Here is a 24,756-nt window from a genome sequence, read left to right on the forward strand (position 1 = left end):
CTTTTTTTGGGACCCTTGCTTTTTTTGGGACCCTAAGGCATGGAATGTTTGAAATTGTATTCTTGAGCATATTATTACTGATAGAGTTGTTGTAAATGGACTGCATGGTGAGCCATCCGCTTGAGCAGCCTGAAAAAACTGCAAAGTAATAATAGATTTGTATGTCTGAAATGTCACACAACCTGTATCTTTAGGAAGGCAAAGATGCTGTTTGCAAATTTGGGTTGAATATTAACCCAGATAAATGTTGATACAAATAAATGTATGGTGGCAAGATATTCCACATGCAATGTTATTGGAAGGCTTCTGATTAAACAAATAACCAAGTGAAGAATAAACATTTTTATCAGAGAAATTCAATCCATACTATTCACTGGAAATAGAGTCCAACAATTGAACAATTGGGTAATTTTAGAGACCAGAAGTTTATAATTTAAAGAGAATACGTTTTGATACTTCTGAGTAACATGTATTGCAAGATAGCTCTTAGAACTAGTGGAGTACCTGTTCTTAATGGAGATGGGGAGAATGCATTGCTTAACATTGAAATGTAACATTTTAGGCTTTTATATAAATTAGACCTGACAGCCTTAGGGTGGTCATCCCCCAACTTTTTGCCTGCCTACCTCCACTTTTCTGACACTGTTTATGCTGGTTTTAGGACTCTGTGCACTTCACTACTGCTAACCAGTGATAAAGTGCATATGCTCTCTCCCTTAAACATGGTAACATTGTTCCATTCCCAATTGGCATATTTTATTTGCTTTTAAGGCCCTAGTAAAGTGCACTACATGTGCCCAGGGCCTGTAAATAAATGCTGCTAGTAGGCCTGCAGCACTGGTTGTGCCACTCACATAAATAGCCCATTAACCATGTCTCAGGCCTGCCATTGCAAGGCCTGTGTGGGCCATTTCACTGCCACTTCGACTTGGCATTTGAAAGTAATTGCCAAGCCTTAATATCCCCTTTTTCTACAAATAAGACACCCCTAAAGTAGGACCTAGGAAACCCATAGGGCAGAGTGCTATGTAGGTAGAAAGGTAGGGCAGGTACAGGTGTGTTTTATCTGTCCTAGTAGTGGAAAATGTCTAAATTCGTTTTCCACTACTGTGAGGCCTGCTCCTTTCATATTCTGTTTTAGTGGTAGATTCTGATCAGAAAGGGGTAATCAGGTCATATTTAGTATGGCCACAATGGTAATAGAAAATACTGCTTAACGGTGAGGTTGGATTTTATATTACTACTTTAGAAATGCCACTTTTAGAAAGTGAGCATTTCTCTGGACTTAAAATCCATCTGTGCATTACAGCCTGTCTCCAATCAACGGCTGGGCTGGTTGACAGCTTCCTTGTGCGTTTCATCCAGACAACCACAAACACACCTGCACTCATCTGCATACTGAATGGTATGCCAGGGTCTTCCTGGGCTGGAAGGGTGGAGGGCCTTACACTTACATTTCAAAGGATAGTGGCCTGCCCTCACACAATGGACTTCCATACCCCCTACTGGGACCCTGGCAGACAGACCTGTACAGAAAGGGGAACGTGTGCACTTCAAAACCACTCTTTGAAGTCTCCCCCACTTCAAAGACATTTTGGGGTATATAAACTGGATCCCTGACCCCACCAAATCAGACACTTCTGGACCTGAACCTGCAACCTGTCAAGAGGAACTGCCTGGCTGCCCAAAGGACTCATCTGGCTTTACTGATAGGGACTGTTGCCCTTCTGCCTTGCTGCCCTCTGACTTTGCTGAGAAGTGCTTTTCAAGAGCTTAGACTGAGCTTGCCTCCTGTTTTCTGAAGTCTCAGGGCCAAAAAGACTTAGGGGGTTATTCTAACTTTGGAGGAGTGTTAATCCGTCCCAAAAGTGACGGTAAAGTGACGGATATACCACCAGCCGTATTACGAGTTCCATAGGATATAATGGACTCGTAATACGGCTGGTGGTAAATCCGTCACTTTTCCGTCACTTTTGGGACGGATTAACACCTCCTCCAAAGTTAGAATAACCCCCACAATCTCTTCAGGAAAATTCTTGTGCACTGAAAATCAATGCACAGACTGCTGGAAAGGACGCACAACCATTTTGAGACTGAGAAATCATCACACAGCCAAGCCGGAGTGACACAGCCCGACTTTCCGAGTGAAGGATTGATGCAGTGTCTGCCTTGTGGCTGGAAATTTGACGCACAGCCTACCTGATCGACGCACAGCCAAACTGGAATGACACAGTCTGACTTCCTGAGTGAAGATTCACCGCATCGCCTGCCAGATCCACGCAACACCTGTGACTTCTTCCGGCACACCCAGGATTTCCCCACATCGTCCCTGAGCATCAAAAAGATCCCCGCATCTCAATGAGGAACCAAGAGTGTGTGCTGGAAATTGATGCAAAGCCCCTTGGAGCTTGGAAAGAAATGACACATCGTCTGTGCCACGTCAGAAAATCCGATGAACACACAATTTTTCCACACGTCTCCTCCTCTGCGGTCTCTGTGCATGTTACCAGGTGCTTTGTGCAAACAACAGACAACTGTTGATTTCTAAGATTTAAGACTCTTTTTAATCTTGCAAAAGTGATATCTCAACTTGAGCCCATCGAATCTTTATCATTTTCACCTTCATTTAACCAGATAAATATCTTATATTTTTCTAAACCTGTGTGGTGTATTTTTTTGTGGTGTCTTTACTGTGTTACTATATGATTTATTGCACAAATACTTTACACATTGCCTTCTAAGTTAAGCCTGACTGCTCAGTGCCAAGCTACCAGAGGGTGGGCACAGGATAATTTGGATTGTGTGTGACTTTCCCTGACTAGGATTTTGGTCCCTATTTTAACACGGATGTATACCTCTGCCAACTAGAGACCCCATTTCTAACAATGTATATTTTACATCCACTAATAGCCTAAAATTATATATCAATTTTAGCGCTGGCTGGATATTTTCACTTTCTTCCTTCAAATAGAGGGTATTATCATTGGCATAGAGCATTATTTTTGTAGACAAATCTACAGGTGCTTTGAGCTCTGGAGTTGCTGTCACGGCAACCACCAACAACTCAATTAACAAAGAAAAGAGAATAGGGGACATAGGACAACACTTCTGCATGCCTCTATGCTGTTTACACCTACATTAAAAGGCTTAACTATATTTGAAGCTGAGGCATTTTATTTAGGTTTGTGATTGGATTCACTAAGGCACTTGCTGTGCCACCCTGTGCCATGGGCCTTGTAAATACGGCCCTGAATGCCTTCAGAATAGTAAACAATGCTTTTTATGAGACCAAATCAAATGTTTTTTTCTGCAACTAATAAAATAATAGTGGCTGGAATATTTGAGGACTGTGCATAGAAGTTTCCTCTATATAATTTGTATTAGCATATAGTTGGCTCTTAGGGCAAAATCCTTTTTATATGTTAGAGGTTCTGGTTGTAAGGACTTTATTAATTATTTTGTTGTCTGAACTTAATAATGTGATAGGTCTATACAAACTGATATCTATGGGATCTTTGTCATTTTTGGAAAGCTAATTATTTTTCTTTGTAAAAAAAAAAAAAAAAACAGAGGTGGGAGACATTTTGCCACCCAGAAGACTGTTGATAAGAAAGGTGTTACAAAGCAGCGGCCGGGCCTCCACACTATGACCATGCACTGGGCATAGGCAGAGCATGGACCCCCATGGACAGCCCTGTTGCACTTTTCACTGTCCAAATTACGGGCAGTGAAAAGTGCGACGGGTGCTGTCACACCTGATGCACCGCAACATTGATGCCGGCTTAATTATGAGCCAGCATCAATGTTGTGGTGAGTTTTCCACTGGGCCAGCAGGCGGAAACACTGTTTCTGCCCACTGGCCCAGTGGAAAACTCAGAATAGGGCTGGCAATAGAAAACTGGAGTGGTGGTTTTCTGACCCAAAGAGTTTGAGGGGCAGCATCCTCCGACACCAAACTCTTAATAAGGGCCCAAGCCCTGATTTATACTGTGCGACGAAGCTCCGCAAGTGAGCATGACTCCCACAAGGGAGGTTCATTGGAAATCTTCTGCTGAGAATATTTATGTTAAAAATGGAATAAAGTAGTCAATATTTTAGCACAAGGTCTAAAATAAATTGATCATAAATTCCTTCCCCACAATTTCCTTTCTTTGTGAGGAGTCATGCGTAGTCATGAATGAGGTGCCCATATTGTTACCCTTGTCTAGTGCAGTGACCCTCCCTCTGCCATGCTGCTCGCTGGCTGGTATTAGCAGATGGGTGCAAATGAAGATGGGGTATATAAGGTGAAAGGAGTTATGGGATTGATGCTCGTGTGATTGAAAAGGATTTAGGAGATATGGCCACCTTTCTTCTTCTGTGAACTTTATGCTCTTCTTTTTTGTTCCTTCCCGTCCTCTACGCCTTTCTTTGTGTATATGACATGCATCTCCCTATCAGTCAATTCCATCCCTTTTCCTCTCCATCCATATGCCTCTCCCTTCCCTCAATTTTCCTTGCCCATTATGTTCCCTTTTGAACTCAGACCCTCTGTCTTGCCTTTACCAGTCATTTTTCCAATCCCTATTCCTCAAAATGTCAATTTATCCCAGCAGTTAATTTAAGTTTAGAATGCAAAACCTCAAACGCCAAAATGCAAAGATAAAAAATGTAGCATTAAAAATCCTTGCACCAGATTTGATAAAACATCAGATATCTGCCATTGACTCCCTTCTTTCTGACCTTCACTGCCTCCTCTGTATTCCCTTATCCTCCTTGTCCCACTTCATCTCCATCCTTCTCAGCCCTTCTTCTCACTGCCTCTATCACTCAATTACTTACCATTGTCTCCAACCTTCTGTCTCTTTTCCATTGGATCTCTCACTTCAGTTATATCAAATGGCCATGGGTGAGGTGCAAGCAGTTTATCTATTCCTGTTTTCTTTACGTTCCAATACTTGTTGTTTTCTGTTTACAAATAAAAGGTGAATAGTATAGATACCAGAATGCAAAAGAAAACCAGGTGGATTACTTGCACTTGTCACTTGGTAGAACGTCAGCTCTCTACTCTCAGCTGTCTGCAACTTCCTTGTGGTTCTTTCTCGAGATGCTTTTTCACCTTACCTCCACTTTGCTCTCACCTTTGTCTTTTTGTTATGTATGCATTATCTTCTGCAGGCAACTGTCTTATGCCTCTATAACTCCCCTAGTCTACTTCTCCCACTTCTTATTTACCTCCATCCCTTTGTCTCTCTCACTGTGATTCTCCTCTTGTCTCAGAGATGATTCAGTTGCCAGACTGCAGGGAACAATTACAGCAGAAACAATCATCTTGCTGATGCTTTACAATGCTAGAAAAAAACTGTGGACTGTGAACTGGGGATATCTTGTATTCCGTCTGTAAATCGCCTTGACTCAAAACTTTTCATGGGTTATGTTTTGAGCTTGATTTCTCATAACAAATTAGCATTTTCTGTGGTAGGCAGCAGGCCATGGACACCATAATTTAGCATAACAAATGAGCATTTTCTGTGGTAGGCAGCACGCCGTGTACAGCAAACAATGTTATTTTTAAAGTTTAGGGCTGACATTGAAAACGGCTTTTTCAGAACAACATTCACTACCCTCACCAGCCCCCGGCCACTCAGAATGGTTAAAGTTATCAGGGCATTTGCAGAAAGAAGTACTCCATTTTTTTAGATCGAATCTAGGCAGCACATGTGCGGTCTCTGCGAGACATGCTGTGTTCAGTATATGGGCTTTACCACGGCCACGCTTGCCATTCATTCATTGCTGTGTTTGTCTTAAATGCTTCACTTTTATTGGTGCACTGTGCTAAATGTCAATCCTTTGTGCGCTAAGTTCCTGCCCAGGGAGCTTTCACTAAGAACATTTTTGTTGGCCATCACACTACGTCACGCTTCATCCTGTTCCAGTGGGTGATGGCCACTCCTCTGGTTTTGGTTTTCCCTTTAATCCGAGCCACGATCCTTTCTACTTGCAGCTCGGCACCATGGTTCATGTTCCATGGTATGTTTTTTTTTTTTTTTAACACTTGAGCCTTGTTCCAATTTATGTGGCAAGTAAAGTGCAGTTATGAATTTACAATGCCAATAGCTCTAACTCAAGCAGATGAGAGACCTCATACATTGCAAATGCTTGTATTACTGTTTTTCGGTTCTTCTCAGGCTCTTAAGGAAATGCCTTGCGATAAATCTGCAAGTTTTCCGAGTAGCTTGTCACAGGGCACAGAGCTACAGGTTGTGTTTTTGGGCCTGGAATGCAGGCCACACCTTGTGCGGTGGGGAAGGGCGGTTTCCAGGCGGGACTGTCAGTGTTTGCTGCATGTGCGTTTCTGAGAGAAGAGCCATTGCTAGGGAGGTTCTGAGTTCAGGCCTGCCTACATTGCAGAAGAGCCTGTCCACAATGGCAGTGAAAATGCACTGTTGCTGTGGTTGGGGTGTGGGGGTATTTCACAAATGCAACTCTGTACAGGGGTATAACAATTGAACGTGTCTGTTTGAAACCATTGGTTTTGTATTTTCCAAATGCACTTCTTGAGATTATGAGAAATTCAAGAATAACACGTTAGCCTCCAGGCTTCGGGCAATGCTCACAGATTAACCCTCTCCTGTTGGAGTGCGTGAATACTGCTTCTAAAAGGATCCATTAATGAGTTCACCCTAACTCACTGTGACTCTGGCTAAAGTATGCAGTGCATTAAGCACATAGAATTGGTATCACATTTAACGTACCCTATTGGTGAACACATTTGTTTCCTTACATCAATGTGTGACTGCTGCATAGCTCCAGGCAGAATGAAAATAGTGCACTGGATCCGGCGAGAACTGTGGACTGTCACTGATAATAGTGCAAGGAACAGAGCAGTTTCAAATCTCCACGGCATGAGATAACAGATGCATTTTCATAAGCGGACACACCTGTTGGTAATTCCAGTTAACCGTCTGTAGATGGTTTCCAATTGTTGACTTGCTAATATTTCGGCCTCTAAGGCACTATTATGAATACAATTGTAGTTGTCTTGTTAGAAATGTTTATAGGTGTTTTATGGGGCTTGTTGTTTTCAGGTGGTGTTTTCATTTGATCTGTAAAATATCTCTTTGACCTATTTCTCGACGTGGGACTTAACTCTATGTATCAGGCATTTGGCTGTCGATAAATTGATCAGGAGTACAGGCCTTGATCAGAACTTCCTAGTTGGCATTCAGTGTGGTGTCCGCTTCACAAAACACATTGGACCTTTACCTCAGTCGGCCTTGTGCACAGTGAAGTGAAATTTGAACATGCTTATTACACCCACTTGAAACGTTTGGAGTGATTAGGGCCAGTGTACCATGGTTCAAAGTGTGTTTGTTTGACTGTACTAGGCATATTACAACAACAATGAAGTGTTTCACAATATATGTGTCTGGCGGCACATAGTAGGCGCACTGATAGTGAAGTGTTTTTATGCTATGCCTTGATGCACTAAGCACTTGATACATAGCATTACCTTTAAAGAATGCCTGTCTAACTGCACTAGCGCATAATTCAAACTTAGAGAATGCTTGCTGTGTTTGGTAAGCATTTGTCATTCGTTAGAGGATGCATACTGTGCGTGGTAACTGCTTGAAACAATAGGTGTATGCATGGCTGCACTAATTACATCATAGGAGTTATGCAGTATTTACATTCTAATAGCAGATGCTACAAAGAACAAGCCCCTTTTTTCCCTACACTCAGCACTTGATGCACAGAGTGGGCTGGTTGCAGCCTGTGGCTGTGAGTCACGCATTTGTTGCACAGTGCACAGCCCTCCCGTACCATCCTCAGTGCAGCACCACCACTGCAGGGCCCCCTGACCCCGTGATAGCCTGCCCATTGGCTCTGCCAGTTAATTCTAAGCCTCTCTCCAAGTAAAAAAACTAAGTGTTTGAGGGTCTGGAAGCCATACATCAGGAGCCTTTTCTGTTGACGGACTCAGTGGGCCCTATTCTGACAGGGCTGTGCAAGTGCAGGAACAGTGAGGTCTGAACTAGAACTTTGCTGAATACCTTGACCTACCAGGGAGTATTCCTCGAAAAGGCTCAATGCAATCAAGGTTGTCTGGGATGCAGCAGGCCGAGTTTATCTCATTGGGCCTAGTCTGTTGCCTTCTGGGAAACATTCACTACAAACAAGGATTTACAATACAATGCGTCTCGCATTTGCTCCAGTTACAGCTATTAGCGCTGTAAACTCCTAACCGGACTTTTCTTGCCACATAAATTGAAAATGAAAAGTATTACAGTTTCACATAAGCGAGCTGATTCACAGCGCCATGCCATGAGTCTGAAGGTGACACACAAAAGGAAAAAGAAGTTTCCTTGTAGTCAAATGTATCGGCAAAAGTGCAATTAGCTATTTAATAGGGTCGATGTCCAAGGCGGTAACCAAACCACCGGAAGGAAGGACAACGTACAGCATTTACTAATGATAACAAAGGATTTTTGAAGGGCAGGCTCAAGAACGAGTGATAGTGATGGGCGTGAGGTGGGCGTGGTTAAAAACCCAAATAGATAACAACAGGTCGGAAAAGCAGGCTTGCATGCTGCTATGCTCGACCTAATTAAGTTTGACCCTCTCTATACAGAGCAATGGACGTCAGAGCTGCCTGTTCGACCTTGTGAAAGTGGTCTCCCTAGTGCAATGGATTCCGTTACTGGTGATTGCTCAGTCTGCAGTCAGATAAGTGTGTCATTTGCTATGCCGGCCCCTCCCTCCTGCATCAGATTATTTGCTTGACTGACTCAGTTTGAAATTTGGTCCATGGCCGGATGCGCCGCTGTTTCTAACACTACTTAAGGGATGTATTTATAAGGAGTCTCCACTCTTGCTTTGCAGGCAGATAATAATTAACTCGGTGTTACCATTGGCATTGTCATCACTTCTAATTGCCAGTGGGTTTTACAACTGAGGTGTCAAATCAGTGAGAAGGAAACTCCCCTTGTGACATTGCGTACCTCACTGTTGCGTGGTTTAATTTGTCTTTATCATGAATAATGGGTGATGAGTGTGATGTTACAGTGGCAGTAAATAAAGATAGTATTTTACATGGGTTTTAGGTAAAGTAATATTTTACCTTTCACGACGGAGGTGGAAGGATTTTGAAAACAAACGAGGATATTAGAGTGCCCGATAAGTGAACCTGGAAGCAAGAAGAAAGGCTTCATCAGGACTTCTCTCTCCAGTCTCTATCATAATTTGTTTCGATTTCTGACATCCTCTCTGCATCTCTACCTCGCGCCCTCCCTCTAGCTTTCTACCTTTATGTCTCTGCCTCTACCTCCCTAAACCTCTTCTTCTATCTACCTCTACCTGTAGCTCTCTACACCACTACCTCTCCACACCTCTACATAAAACTCTCCCCCTCTCTACCTCTACCCCTTTATGTGCAGCTCTCTACACCTCTACCTTGCTACACCTCTGCATATAACTCTACCCCTCTCTCTACCTATATACCTATACCCCTCCCACTCTTCCTATACCCGTCTACCTCTATTTCATCTCTCTCGCTCCACCTTTACCAGTCTCACTCTATCTCTACACCTCTACCTCTTTACACCTCTACCTCTTTACACCTCTACCTCTCTCTACCTCTACCCCTCTCTCTCTACCCCTCTACACCTCTACCTTTCTCTCTTACCCCACCGCTTATTGATTCTGACACAGCAGGTGGTTGTATGTCATTCACAAAGCATATCAGTAGTCTAATACAAGGAGCTGGCTAATGCTCTGAACACAGCCCCTAACCGTCCTTTAATATTTTTCATGCATCTGAGTACGCCATCACACACATATCTAGGGGTGTTTTTTTTTTGCTTGTAGTGGCAATGCAATATACTAAACAATAGAAACGCAAACATTGTGCATTCACATCCACAATGCGAGACCTATTGGCTATCAATTATTGCACAATGGGCCATATACCGTTGTGTGGCACACTACTTTTTTATTTTGCCTCGCTGCTTCACACCACAAGGCCATATGTTGTTTCTCCTCTTCCTTGTTTTTGGCATGCCGCTGTTTCTTTGTGGAGTCTGCGCACAAAGGCTTCAAGCTGGAGAGTGGGGGTTCTTTTTAATGTAATGTTTTTTTTTTTTTTTTTTTAGAAAAGGTTCATATGGAGCAACCTCGATCTGAGGAGCACTTTGCATGAGTACCACTTAACAAGTTCAGCAGTTAAAAATATACGAAATGGAGCATTTTACACATAAAAAAACACAAAAATCATCAAAGCGGCTCTCCCGGCACAGCTGGAGAGCTGATACTACAATATTCACTGCACCGTGAAATTCCCCCCATAATGCTTTGCGGGGCATTTCTTTTTCAAAACATTTTTGCCCATACTTCAGCCTGTGTTCATCCTACGACAATGGGACCACAATCAAGCTGTTCAGCACGATGTTTCTGTCTAGGTCATCTCTGGGTCCTCATACTAGGTTGGGTTGGACCCCAAAATAGTGACCTCTCCCACTGTTCAATTTCTTTTTAAGCTCTCTCATAGCTGCTGACTATATGGTTACATGACCATGTTTCTTACAAATGTTATAATTATAGTGGTGTCCTTAAGGGGCTGTTCTGAGCATTACAGTCAAGATACTACAATATGTGCTGCGTTCAGAAACTCACCAAAACATTTTTGCCCATAACTCACTGCACAATGAGCTCTTTCTGTCTAGGTCATCTCTAGGTCCCCACGCTAGGCTGGGGGGACCTCAAAATATTAATATTAAAAAAATTAACAAATAATGTTTAGTTTTATGTAGTGTGAAATCGACCTGAAGGTATTAGAGTGCCTTACATGAAAACCAGCTAGCTACATTACTCATCAAAGGAATAGGTTAAGGGATCTCGGCCAGTAAATCCAGGCCAGCATGACAAACACAGGCCTACTATTCTGTTAAAAAAAAGTGTAACCAAGCGTAACTAATGACTCTTGTTGCAAGCACCATCATTTGCTCTCCTGACTTCTCTCCTTCCCTCTTTCCCAAATAGTCACATGCTGGGGTGGGATCAGGAGATCGAATTTAATTTGTTGCCATTTGTTTGTTGGAAACTGGATCTTAACATCTCATGAACCAACATGATTCAAATCACGATCTCAAGTTACTTACGTGTTACTGTTGTGTAATACTATTTCCAAATGACATGTTTATCTTAAACTAAGTCATTAAATTAATTGGAAACTTTTCCAGGTGTTTTCCTCGTTTCCATCTGTTCTAGCAGTAATATGGGCAAGATAAAGTATATTCGATAGTCACTGTGTTCTAAATGTAATTTGCATCATTGTTTATTATTAGTCACGTTGAAAATATAATTATGACACTACACTTTCATGCTTTAAGGCGTAAAAGGAAGACATTAAATATTGAGACAGTAGTTTTAAAGAGGAAAAACAAAATTCCTTTAAACTATACCTTTCAGACATGCATGTTATCCATTCGGGCTAATAATGCAATTGTAATCTTTGTTTCTTTCAGCACAGAGCATCCTGTCCCTATAACAACATCAATCCCAGTGGATTATAATAAACGCTTTCAAAATGGTTTATGTGAATTCTCACCCTTGAGTTTTAAGTTTCGCTCTAAATATCTCAAGTCTAAATATGAATCCATTACTAGACAACATTTATAGATTCTCTAGATTGAAAAAAGTATACAAATATGTATAATGTTTATCAATATCTAACAATAATACTTTAGTAAGGTAACATTGTAACCTCTGTGCAATCTAGAAAGTGAGTTGTAGTATTTAATAATAAATAGCAAAGGCAGGAACTACTCGATACAGCAAACACAGTGAAATCCCTTTGAATGAAAGGTAGTGCTTTGGGGTTCTATATTTCAGATTAGCTGTGTCTCCTCTACACAGTTCTTAAAAAGAGATTTAGAAAGTATAGCTGCTTTTCAGGTCCAATACGACAGCAAGAACATTCTCAGCTGTTGAGGGCCCTATGAAGGCACTGGCACCAGTTTTCCCGAAACAACAAACATGACCCTAATGTCATAGAAGGGGTGACAAATATCACTTGGCTTATGGCAGTGAAACACTCTACCATCGGCGTTACATCTACTGCTTGAACCCTGAACATCGCAACACTCCATGCTCAGAAGCCTGCAACCTGTGCTAATAAATATGGATGCACCAAATACCAAAGCTGGCAGTCTTAAATCCACCTCATGCCTCTTTAATCCATTACCAGACAATCCCTGCTCCTTTATCTCACTTCTTCATGCTGGTTCCTGCTCTTTCCCTTTGTAATGGTTTTTCCGTCTTTATGATTTTTGTTTTTTCCCTCTTTTGCTCTCGGTAAATATCTGCTGCTAAAAATAATGCGAGGCCTCAAAAATAAGTGCCAGTGGCTCATTCCGGCTTAAATTAAGGACTGGGAGGGTAGGAGCCCGCCTTATTGATGGCACTCAACCATCGCTATGAACTGGTGGCCCAGTGGCATGAACGATGAGGTCAAGTGTTTCCAATGGCAGTGCTATCAAAAACATTGCAGTTCCAATGTCTTTAAACTGGATGGGGATAAACATTATAAAGCAGCTGTTGACACATCCACCAAAAGCTAAATGAGGGCTGAAGTCCACAATTCACACATCAAACCTCCTGATTTAGGCAGGAGACAACCTATACCAAGTCTTGACTCCGCCTCCCGATTCATGCCTGCAGAAACCGGATTCAGAGTTTTGTAAAATTGTCGAAAATAAAATGCTATTGCCTATCAGGCATGCTCCCCCTCCAAGAAGTAACTCTGAGATCTAAGGTTAACACTTTGTCTTAATTCTTCCAGGGGAAGATGAGACCATGTGACAGGCTCGCCATTTTATTTTTGGCAGTTTTACAAAACAGAGTTTAGAATTCTGTTTTTGTTTACACTGTTAATAAACTGCCAAAAATAAAATGTTGATTGTCTGTCACCATACATACCAGTATACCTAATTCAGGTAGATTGACTCTACTTCACTATAAATCAGTGAGGATAATATATTACCCCGATTTTTTTTTAAATGTCCCACTTGCCTACTCTACAATGTTGGCATGTATGATAATTAGTTAAACAGCAGCGAAACCCAAGTGGAAATTTGATTGGCAGTTTTTAGATACCCACCACCTTAAACGTAATAACGAAATAGAATAAAGTAGTGAATGCAAATACAAATTAAGTTAATGACAATAGTGGCGTAAGTATAAACCATCTTGCTATTCCCATCTCTTCTGAAATTATTTCTCAATACTTTAATATATTCAGTAAATACAGCAGTGCATTTTTCCATTATTTGATAACAACATTAAATTTGTGACTGCAACTCTGCATTTTTTATTATTTGTCCTCTGACTTTCACGTAGATTTTGTATTTAAATTACACGCAAATGCTTCGTTGTTACAACAATTCCCATTGGACATAATGGTCTCGGTAAAAAACTACAGTATAATTCCAGTTATGCTACAAAGTGTTTATAAAAATAGGATAAATTACCGGTGCAAGTTTGCGAAGGTCTAGATTTGTAATTGCCCATCTGCTTAGTATTTCTTCTTTGTGTCCGGAACGTTCTTCAGTCCTGTGATCCTTTGTTCTCGTACAGTAGACTAGGAGCCCCGAAGAAAAATAGTTTGATAGCCTACTGCTAAAAATAAACCGTGTACCAAATGGAATGTCATGCAACAATGCCGAGGAGCGAGGCAGAGTGTGCTGTCGAGTGAAGTCTAGATAAATGCTACAAATCAGTTTGTTTAAATGCAATACAGAAATAAACACAGATTGATTCGATAGACGGTAATATGATTTCATCAGCTGTAATCACATTTTAAGCACTGTGAGGTTTCATTTCTGTTCGCTGGCAGGAGGTTGAAGAAGGCGAGACTGAGTAGGTGGTATTAATCGACGAAAGCCATACTGGACTTTCTCTACTAAAGAACACAGTTTACTAACTGAGCTTAGCGGAATATTGGGGAAATTGTCTTGTCTGTGGTTAAAACAATTGAGATACGTTTTTCGGTGCTTTCCTCATATATGTTTTGTCAGGCGTGCAACGCCCATTGGGCTAAAGGGGGCTTCAGTCACCACCACAACCGCCCCCACCCCTCGTGAGCTATATGCAGGACTGCAGCTCCTGGGTGCTTGCCTCAGGGAGTGCCTGGGCAGCGCATTGTTTGGGAAATATTTTCTTCCCTTCCGAAAGGCATGCACAGTTCCTGTGGTGCTGGTGAGTGTCTTCAAAGAAGGGGCGGAGGCCACCAGTGATTCTAGATCACTGACCTCATGTTGGGGGCTCTCACTGGGCAAGACCATGTGCTTTTGCATCCCTCATAGTTTTGCAGGCCATACAATGATTGCCCATTAACACAGTGATGACCGAGGCAGCCCTGCAACTGAAAGGTAATCTCTGCCTTGCTCCCAACCAACCTTAGCCTGAGTCCATCCAAACAGAAAAGGCCCAAATTACATTGTATGTAATAGCAGTTCTATAGCGCTTACTACAAAAGACAAGAGGTAGAAAGTGCTATATGACTGCAAAAAAGGGGAGAAAGTTGTTTTTTTCTTTTTCAAATGGTGTTGCATTGAAATGATTCAGGCCCTTATTATGGGTCTGGCAGTCCTGGGACTGCCAGACTCGTGGTGGCGGTTGGACTGCTGCCAAAGCAGCAGTCCGACCGCTGGCACCGTCAGGTTGCTGCAGGTCTTAATCCGCCAGGGCAGTGCTGCAAGTAGCGCTGCCCTGGGGATTACGAGTCCCCTCTCCGTTGGCTTTTGCATGGCAGTTCCACCTCCATGCAAAGGCTGGAGGAGACGAGGTGCCAGAGGCCCCCATGGACAGCCCATCGCACATTTCACTGCATGAATTACAGACAGTGAAAAGTGTGACAGGTGCTGTCGCACCTGACGCATCACGACATTGTCACCGGCTTGTTTACGAGCTGGTGTCAATGTTGTGGCCTGTTTTTCGCTGGGCCACTGCCGCTGGCCTAGTGAGAAACTCATAATAGGGCCAGTGAGTGGAAAACCGGAGTTTTCTGGCCCTCCGCCACCCGCCAAACTCATACTGAGGGCCTCAGTGTCCATCATGCAGACCAGATTTTTTTTTTTTATTACTAGTAGCATTTTACATTTTCAAGGGGTGGGGGTTGGCTTAAGGGCTATGAATTGAGGTGCTTGTGGTTTTGCTTCCAAAAATTCTAATACTGGCTATAAAGCTAAGGGGCAGATTTCTTTCCTGCAACACAGCAAGGCAACTTGCTGCTTTGTGTTGCATGAAAGGGAGAGAGCAGAAATGCGCCATATTTGCAAAGATTTGGCATGTGTCTGCTGTCTACTAGCGCTGTAGCACTTGATTAAGACCTACTGGCACCAACACAGTCATCCTTGCACCATGGTGTAAGGCACCTGCGTTAAGGGCAGGATTGTGTTTGTGCAGCAAAGGATACCTTCCAGTACAAAAACAATCCTTAATGGCATTTTCCTCTTTGTGTGCTGCAGAATGCAGAACAATACAAAGAAGAAGTAACAAGGAAAAATAAAGGTATTTATCCTCGTTAAGCCTAGCTGAAGGAGGTGCACCATTTTGGCGCAATCCTGTCTTACAGACCTTTGTAAATCTGGGAGTGTGTCAAAGTCCATGGATGGATGCATGCGAATGCCCATGTACCACCCATGGAACATGTTACTTTGGTTTCACTGTACCACACAGAGCCACGCCAGGTGGCTTTGTATGGCTTTTTTAATACCACTAAAGGACTTGCATTGCCTTGCAACCACTTGTGTCACGCAAGGGCAACACAAGTCCTTAATAAATCTGGTACTAAGAGTGTGCAAAGCGATACTAGCAAATAGAGGTCTGGGTAACAGTTAGTCTTTTGAGGTGACTGATGGTGGGTGGCACCATCACTTATCAGTGGGGCAGGGACTTTTGAAAGATGGTTCCTCAGGCAGTATTGGAGTAAAATGCTCATGACTAACTGTTCTGTCCCAGAAGGAGGACCAGCAATGGCCTATCAGGCAGTATTTGTGTCAGGTTGATGGCTTGAAAATAACATCATGTCACACAGTTACTTTAACAGTCATCTTTACACAGGCGGGGAGGAGAGCCACTTGTCATTGTTCGCCTGGACCTCAAGATTGCTATAGATCAGTTTTGGTAGGGCAGGGCATGTGCACCACATTAGGACACAAGTGGGGTGCAATATTCCACTGCGCCTAGTCACAGACTGTTGGGTGCTGATCTCTCACAGTCCACTGTGTGTGCCTCTTGCCCTGGGTATATGATAGCTGAAAATGTAACAGACTGACAGACGATCAGCATATCACTGTGCATAGATGGCACCTGGCACTGCACCCACCAAAACTTTCTGAAGCAGCAGCATAGTGTGCCGCAAACTGCACTGCCCCTGTGTGACTTACCTATTGGGCCTCCTTACCATCTCTGCAAGTGATAGATGGTGGTTGGGAAATGTGGTGAAAAGGGTGCCCAACTCCAAATCCAACACACAGACACATTTTAAAGGCACACATGAAACACACCCGGGGTGAGCAAGCTCTGAGCCTTGCTGTCTCTCAAGCTGACCCACTTATGTTGTCAACTGGTGCTGACCCTGCCTTTTACTATCCTATGTCAACTTCAAACCAGGAACTGTATTCCTTTACGGTAATGCACCTTCTTTGGCGACACATTCCAAATACCTCCCCTTTTTTGAATGTCGGCCTAAAAAGGGAACTTTAAAGCTCAAGCTTGGTGCCAGAGACAAGATTTCAAATTTTTTATAGGCAAGGGAATCACAGAAGTTGAGTACGGATGACATCAGGGTGAATATACCAACAACCACATTCCCCATAAAAGCAATGAAGTAGCCTGAGACCACCAAACTTAGGGAGTCATTCAGAGTCTGGCGGTCTTGAGACAGCCAGACTCGGTTGGCCATCGGACCGCTGCGCAAGCCTCCTACTTCTACCGCAAGATTGCAGATATCCACGACAGCTTCAGCACCCAGACCCAGACCCCCTCCCTGGCAACCACCAACACCACAAATTCACCTCTGACCAACCTCCTGCTCCCCTGGAACTCCGTCAACGACAACACCATCGGAATCATGAACACCATCCACTCCGGTTCTCCATCTGACCCCTGCCCTCACCACATCCTCAACAAAGCAAGCTCCGTCATCGCACCCCAACTAACACAGAGATAATCAACATCTCCTTCAAGTCCGCCACCTTCCCAGAGAGCTGGAAACATGCCGAAATCAACACCCTGCTTAAAAAACCCAAGGCGGATACAAAGGACCTCAAAGGACCTCAAGAACTTCCGGCCTGTCTCCCTGATCACTTCCTGGCAAAAGTCATTGAGAAGGATGTCAACAGACAACTAACCCACTTCCTCGAGGAGAACAGCACCCTGGACTCTTCCCAATCTGGATTCCGCAGCAACCACAGCACCGACACCGCCCACATCGCCGCCACCAACGACATCAGAACCATACTGGTTAGCAGCAAAACCACGTCCCCCATCCTCCTGGACCTCTCGGCCGCGTTCAACACCGTCTGTCACCACACCCTATGCTCATGCCTCAGGAATGCTGGAACCTGCGACAGAGCCCTGGCCTGGGTCACCTCCTTTCTCACCGCAGAACCCAGAGAGTCCGCCTGCCCCCATTCTGCTCGGAGGCCACCGAAATTATCTGCTGCATACCCCAGGGTTCGTCCCTGAGCCTGACCCTCTTCAACATCTACATGGCCCGCTCGCTAACATCGCCCGATCCCACAACCTCAACATCATCTCATACGCCGACGACACCCAGCTGATCCTCTCCCTCACCAAGGACTCCGCCAAGACCTACCTCCACGAAGGAATGAAGGCCATCACCGAATGGATGAAGAGCAGCTACATCAAACTTAATTCAGACAAGACGGAAGGCCTCATCTTTGGCTCCACCCCCTCCGCATGGGATGACTCCTGGTGGCCTACCACTCTCGGAACCACTCCGACTCCCACCGACCACGCACGCAACCTAGTATTCATCTTGAACCCCTCACTATCCATGACACAGCAAGTCAACGCCATCTCCTCCTCCTGCTTTAACATCCTACCATGGCCAAACTCCAGAAGAGGCTGCAAAGCATCCAGAACGCCTCTGCATGCCTTATCCTGGAGGTTCCCCACCACTGCCACATCACAGACCACCTGAAAAAGCTGCACTGGCTCCCAGCCAACAAGAGGATCACCTTCAAACTCCTCACCCACACTCACAAAGCACTGCACAACACCAGACCAGAATACCTCAACAGACGACTCTCCTTCTACACCCTGACCCGGCATCTTCGCAACCATCCCACGCATCCACAGAACTACAACCGGCAGTAGATGATTCTTGCACCTTGCTGCCAAAACGTGGAACACTTTTCCCACCCACTTGCGCCAGACTAAATACTGCCTTACCTTCAGGAAACTTCACAAGACCTGGCTGTTTGAGCAGTAGCAGCACCTCCCACCCCTCTATCCACCCACCTCTCCTCCCCTCCTCAGCACCTTGAGACCCTCACGGGTGAGTAGTGCACTTTACAAATTCCTGATTGATTGATTGATTGAGTCCCTGCATACATACTGCTGAACACCTGCATTGGTATAGCAGAGTTAATGTACAAATGGAGCAAAACTCCTTCCAACATTCTGTTGAGGTTTTTTTTTTTTTTTTTTTTACAAACCGTTTATTTCTTGCACTGAACCAGACCAGAGTCCTGTATACATAGAGCTCAGCCCCTGCACAGCTTGAGTTGTGATGATTAATAGATTGCATTGAGCCAATTCACAGGCAGCTCTTTCAAATATTCATTAATGCGCTGAAAAATATTCTGTAAGGAGTGAGAAACTGGTGACCAACTTCTAATCTGTGGGAGTACAAAGGCCTCACACTCAGGTTAGTCTCTGCCATGGCCGTCTCTGAAGGAAAAGGTGGGAGAGAGGATGGGAGCTGGAGAGAAGGGATTGAGAAAAGATATTGAGGAGAAAGAGAGAGAGAGACAGAGGCGAGATAGAGAGTAGTGACAGAGAAGGGAGAGCAAGTGTGAAAGAATATTGATGGACAAAAGAGAGGAAAAAGAAAGGGGAGGCAAACGTGACTAATATGGGAAAGAGGAAAGTGTGCCCAATGGGAGATGGCAGAATGAGTGTTGTGTGAACAAGCAGCTGGCAGTGATAGTAAGGCAAACCTTACTGCACATGCTGCCTATTACTTTTGTCCTGTTTTTCACCAGACAGCTGACTGTCACCTTGTGAGTGGGCAATGTCCCTGCTGATGGTGTATGTTTCAGGTACAAAGAAACAATTTGGATAACACTACATACATTGTTTTTATTTTTTGCAAACTAAGCACTAAGCTGTGGTGAAGGTATTTCATACAATGTAGTCACTTGTCAGCCATGTTTTAGAACTGTAGAAGGTGGCATAATTACATTTGAAACTCTTTCACATGGGGCATCAAGCATTAACATTTTGCATATTTTGGTGAGTTGAGTCTTTTATTAAGATCATGTATAAAAATAAACATTGACAAACCAATTTATTGGCTTCTGTAAAGGTAAATCATGTATTAGAATGATCTCTAATACACACCACAGGGCATCATGACATTGACAGCATCCCTATCACAAGGAATAGTTACTGGACAAGTGGCAGCAGGAGTAGGAGCAGCACATGGTGATGTCAAAGAGAAGAAGTACAAAAAAGACAGTGATCGTGAAAGCTTCCCTGTGGAACAAGTAGAAGACAAGCATGAGAGCATGAGTAGAATTTTGTCCCTTTCTCATGGAATAGGAACAGATGGGACAGAAGCAGTGCAAGCTTTGCTTGCTTATAGAGCAGGTGCAACTTAGGTGACTGCATTGAAAGTTTCCCTTTCTTACAGAACATCTATGATCTTGGCAGCAGCAATGTAAACTTCACTACATATCAAGCCCCTACAGTGAAAACCTGCTTTTCTCACAGAACTGATACTCCTTGACAGCACCATTATGCTTCCCTTGCTCACAGTAGGTAACAGCAGTGTGTAGTAATGATGCAGACCTTGATTAGCTTCAAACTGTTTTAAAATAGGGTCGCTCAGCTCAACGTGATGCTCCCCTCATCAGATAGCTGCAACTGTCACTGGCTGAGTACATACGGTCCAACAATCACCAAAGTAATAGAACACATTATAACATTCCAAATACAAGGAGTCTTGGGACATTAGATCACAACACATCCTCCTCCTTGGAATTTACAACACAGAAGAAGCAAACTTACAACTAACAGTTATTTAAATAAGAAAACAAGAAAAAAACGAAATATGTTTAAAAACAATAAAATAAGAAGAAAATGAAAATACTATAGCCCTCATTACAACCCTGGCGGTCGGTGGTAAAGCGGAGGTAAAACCACCAACAGGCCGGCGGTAAAAAAAAGGGAATTATGACTGTGGCGGAAACCGCCAACATAGACAGGCGGTACAAACAAACAGCATGGCGGTCACCGCCAACAGACAGGCGGAAGGCACTGTACCGCCCACACTATTATGACAGGCCAATCCGCCACCTTTTCCGGGGCGGATTCAACGCGAACAAAAACACGTTGGAAACAGGACTTGGAAGGGGAAACACTCACCTCTACACAACCCACGAGGAACCAGGACGCCATGGAGCCTGAACTCCAAATACTCCCTGCGATTGTCTCCTGCTCCTCTACCAGGAGCACGACCGACGGCAGCGACGACCACGGTGAGTACTGCACCTACGACACAGGGGAGGGGTGGAGGGAAAAGAGAGTGACACACACACGCAACAACCCCAACCCCACTCTCACCCACAACAACACACACACCAATATATGCTGAAACATTACAATTACACCCCCCCCCAATCCCCCTGGAAGAACGCAAGGACAAAAGGAAATGAGTTGAGCGATTGTAATCATGTAAAATCCATTAATCAAAAATTTATATACACTATAAACAAATATGTACACTAAGAATTAAAGTCCAGGTACTGCACCAATATACTCCGTGGACCACTGGGCCCAAAATGCATGGGCGAGACCCACACAAGATACCCGATCGAACGGGGCATCAGATCGAAAAAAAACACAGGCACCTCAGGGGGAAGGGAAGGGGGGGCACCTCAGCCGGATGAGCGCACAACGCCAGCTCCACGAGGGGGCTCCATGCCTATTGATGTATCCTGGGGAGTGCAAAGCCACAGTCTCTCAAGTCTCTCCAGTGGGTGGTTTGCCCACTGCTTTATCCGGGGGAGTGCAAAGCCACAGTCTCTCAAGTCTTTCCAGTGGGTGGTTTGCCCACTGCTTTATCCTGGGAAGTGCAAAGCCACAGTCTCTCAAGTCTCTCCAGTGGGTGGTTTGACCACTGCTTTATCCTGGGGAGTGCAAAGCCACAGTCTCTCAAGTGGATAACAGTCTCCACTGGTTCTGGAGGGGGCTTTGTGCCCAGAGTACTTCATCCTGCCAAGGACAGAGGTAGTGGATGCCTTTCTCTACTGGTTCTGGAGGGAGCTTTGTGCCCAGAGTGCTTCATCCTGCCAAGGACAGAGGTAGTGGATGTATCTCTCCACTGGTTCTAGAGGGGGCTTTGTGCCCAGAGTGCTTCATCCTGCCAAGTACAGAGGTAGTCGATGTGACACTCCACTGATGGTGGTGCAACATGCAAGCTGGCCAGGCCCCTGGAACTAACCATCAGCCTCGTACGAATGACCACTGGGGATGGCAGCCATGTCTGCGGTGGTGCCACTGGCTCAGGATGTGGCGTGGCCGATGGCGGTGCTGACGGCAGGCTCAGTAGTGGCGATGCTTGCGGCGCTCATTGGGAAGCAGTGCTGGTGGGGGGCTCACTGACCTCAGTGCTGGCGACTGTGTCATGAGCGGCGGTGCTGGTGGCGGGCTGACTGACCTTGGTGCTGGAGTCGGTGTCATGAGCGGCGGTGCTGTTGGGGGGCTCATTGACCTTGGTGCTGGCGACGGTGTCATGAGCGGCGGTGCTGGTGGCGTGCTAACTGACCTTGGTGCTGCTGAAGGGCACAGTGTCTGCGGTGCAGGTGAAGGGCTCAGTACTTTGGGTGCCGGTGGCGGCGGTGCATGTGGTGGTGCCGGTGGCAGTCTTGTCCACCGTGCAGGTTGGAAGCAATGTTGACTTGCCTTTCTTTTTCAGGCCCTTACCCACCTTGGATGGTGGCGCAGCTGTCTTGCAACTCCCAACTGTTGTCCTGGCTGAGCCCTTGGTGGCAGGTGTTTTGGCCTTCTCCCTCCGGGATGTGGGCAACTTCTGTTTTGGAGGTGGGTGAATGTCCTTGACCTCACTCCTTGGGACACTAGCAGCCCTGCTGCTTGGTGCACTCCAGAATCTGGTTACTGCTGGCACCGCTATGCCTGGTGATGTGGTGGCTGAGGTGCTGGGTTGGGACGTGGAAAGGCGGGCCCTAGGAGACAGAAGGGGTGGGAGAGGTCAAGGTTTGACAGGAAAAGTTTTTTAGACACACTGGGACGGGTAGATGGAGGGGGTTTGGGAGTGGAGGAAGAGGTAGTGGTTGTAGGAGGCATTCGTTTGCTGAATTTGGGTGAAGGTGCATGGGCAGGAGGCTGTTGTGAGGTGGATGGCTGTTGGGTGGGTGTGTGACTGCGTTTGTGTACTTTGGGAGGAGGGCTCACAGACACACTGGCAGAGGACACAGGGGATGTGTGAATAGTAGTGGGGGTGGTGATTGCGCGTGAGCGGTGTGTGGTGATGGGCATGCTGGTGATGGAGATAGTGGCTGAGGATGTAGTGCATGCAGGTGTGAGTGGAGACGTGACAGGGAGGGAGGAGGGAGACGTGGAGGAGGGGGACACAGTGGAGGCAGTGGATGTTGGTATGTGTGCATGGGTATGATTCTTGTGTGAGTGCCTGTGGGATGTGTGGTGCTTATGTTTGCCAGAGCTACCCTTGTGTGTTGAGGTGTGTGCATGCTGGTCTGATGGTGTGCTTGGGATAGGCTGAGGTACTGGTGATTGGGTCTGGGTGGAGGAAGTTGGAGGGGGGAGGTTGGACACAGGGACAATGGCTGCCATCAGTGCTGAGGCCAGAGTCTGAAATGCTCGCTGTTGGGCTGCCTGGCCAGAATGAATGCCCTCCAGGTATGCATTTGTCTGTTGCAACTGCCTCTCTACACCCTGGATGGCATTCAGAATGGTAGAGTGCCCAACAGTGAGGGATCTCAGGAGGTCAATGGCCTCCTCACTGAGGGCAGCAGGGCTGACTGGTGCAGGGGCTGAGGTGCCTGGGGCGAAGGAGATGCCCACCCTCCTGGGTGAGCGACCATGGGCCAAACGCTGAGAGGCTGCTGGGAGGGCGGTGCTGGTAGGGGGGTGGCGGCTGTACCTGTAGATGCGGGTGGCACAGAGGGGCCCGCCACGGCAAGGGAGCTCCCATCAGAACAGGAGTCGGTGTCGCTGGTCTCTGCTCCAGTCCCTGCCGTGGAACTCCCCTTGCACTCTGTCCCACTGGTGAATTCTGCATCCGTAGTGTCGCCCTCCAGGGCCATGTGGGATGCAGCTCCCTCCTGCTTTGGTGGCACAGCTCCTCCGCCTGATGATGCTAAAGCACACAAGAACATGGAGACCACAAAAAGGGGGGGAAAGAAAGTAGAAAGACATGTTCAGTACATGCAATACTGCTACCGTTTGAAGACACTACAGACACAGCAGCCCTCTGCACAACGCCATGCACTTAGAGTTCCCTAATTCCTCACAGGGACATGGGGTACATGGCCTATGCCCGATTGCTGCACACATGGAAGTCACGGGAGCCTTACTAGGTGTAGATGGCTCTTATTACTGGTGGGCTTGGGGTGCCACTTAGCCTACTTCACAAAGGGTCCTTGCCTACAAGGCTCGCCCTAGCCTAGGGGAAACCACAGCCCACCTACCACACCCAGACACCTCCAATGCGCGCAGAGTCAGATGGATGGGACTGTACTCACCCCCTTGTGGCTGCTGTGATGCCCTCAAGCGCCACTACCAGGATCCGGAATATCAGGGGGGTCATGGTGCGACGGGCACCCCTCCCACGTTGGGAGGCCATCCCCAGCTGGGCCTCCACCATCTTCTTGCTCCAGCGGCGAATGTCCTCCCATCTTTTACGGCAGTGGGTGCCTCGTCTGTGGTAGACCCCCAGGGCCCAGACGTCCTTGGCGATGGCACGCCAAATATCCTTCTACTGGTGGGTGCTGACCTACAGGAATGGTACAGGGGAAAAGATACAACATTAATCGTCCGGACCGTCACAGTCATTGGCCCACGTTCCCATCCTTGCCCTGACGCACATACACTCACCGTCGGATCAGGCACGCCTCATCCCCCCCCATCTCCCATCCACACCACTCCAAACAGGCATTGCCCATACAGCATACTCACAGTGTAATCACCTGTGTCTCTGGAGGACCGTAGAGTAGCGTGTACGGGGGTAGGACCCCATCCACTAGTTTATCCAACTCCTCCGATGTGAAGGCAGGGGTCCTTTCCCCAGACATATGAGCCATCGTCGCTTCCAGACTGAGGTCACAGCAGCACTTGCAGTGTAGATCCTCTCCTGTTGAAGATCAGGTATCAAGTGAGTGAACAGAGAGAAAATGGCGGTCACCTCCACGGCGGTGCGTACCGTCACCGCCAGCGTACATCGTCATTGGCTTCTGGGACCCATAGGACCCAATGTTAACCAATGCA

General features: G+C 45.8%; 1 protein-coding gene across 1 annotated transcript in view; it reads right to left on the minus strand.

Moving 5' to 3' along the window:
• TNNI3K (TNNI3 interacting kinase) overlaps nt 1-13,613 on the minus strand; it is a 2,589,932-nt gene extending 2,576,319 nt beyond the window's left edge. The window contains exon 1 of the mRNA XM_069232439.1: nt 13,506-13,613. Coding sequence (XP_069088540.1) covers nt 13,506-13,545 — 40 coding nt within the window. The 5' untranslated portion in view covers nt 13,546-13,613. The remainder of the gene's footprint in view (nt 1-13,505) is intronic.
• Between the last annotated feature and the right edge of the window lie 11,143 nt (nt 13,614-24,756).

This window comes from Pleurodeles waltl, chromosome 4_2 (genome assembly GCF_031143425.1).
Source record: "Pleurodeles waltl isolate 20211129_DDA chromosome 4_2, aPleWal1.hap1.20221129, whole genome shotgun sequence".
In the NCBI taxonomy this organism is placed as follows: domain Eukaryota; kingdom Metazoa; phylum Chordata; class Amphibia; order Caudata; family Salamandridae; genus Pleurodeles; species Pleurodeles waltl.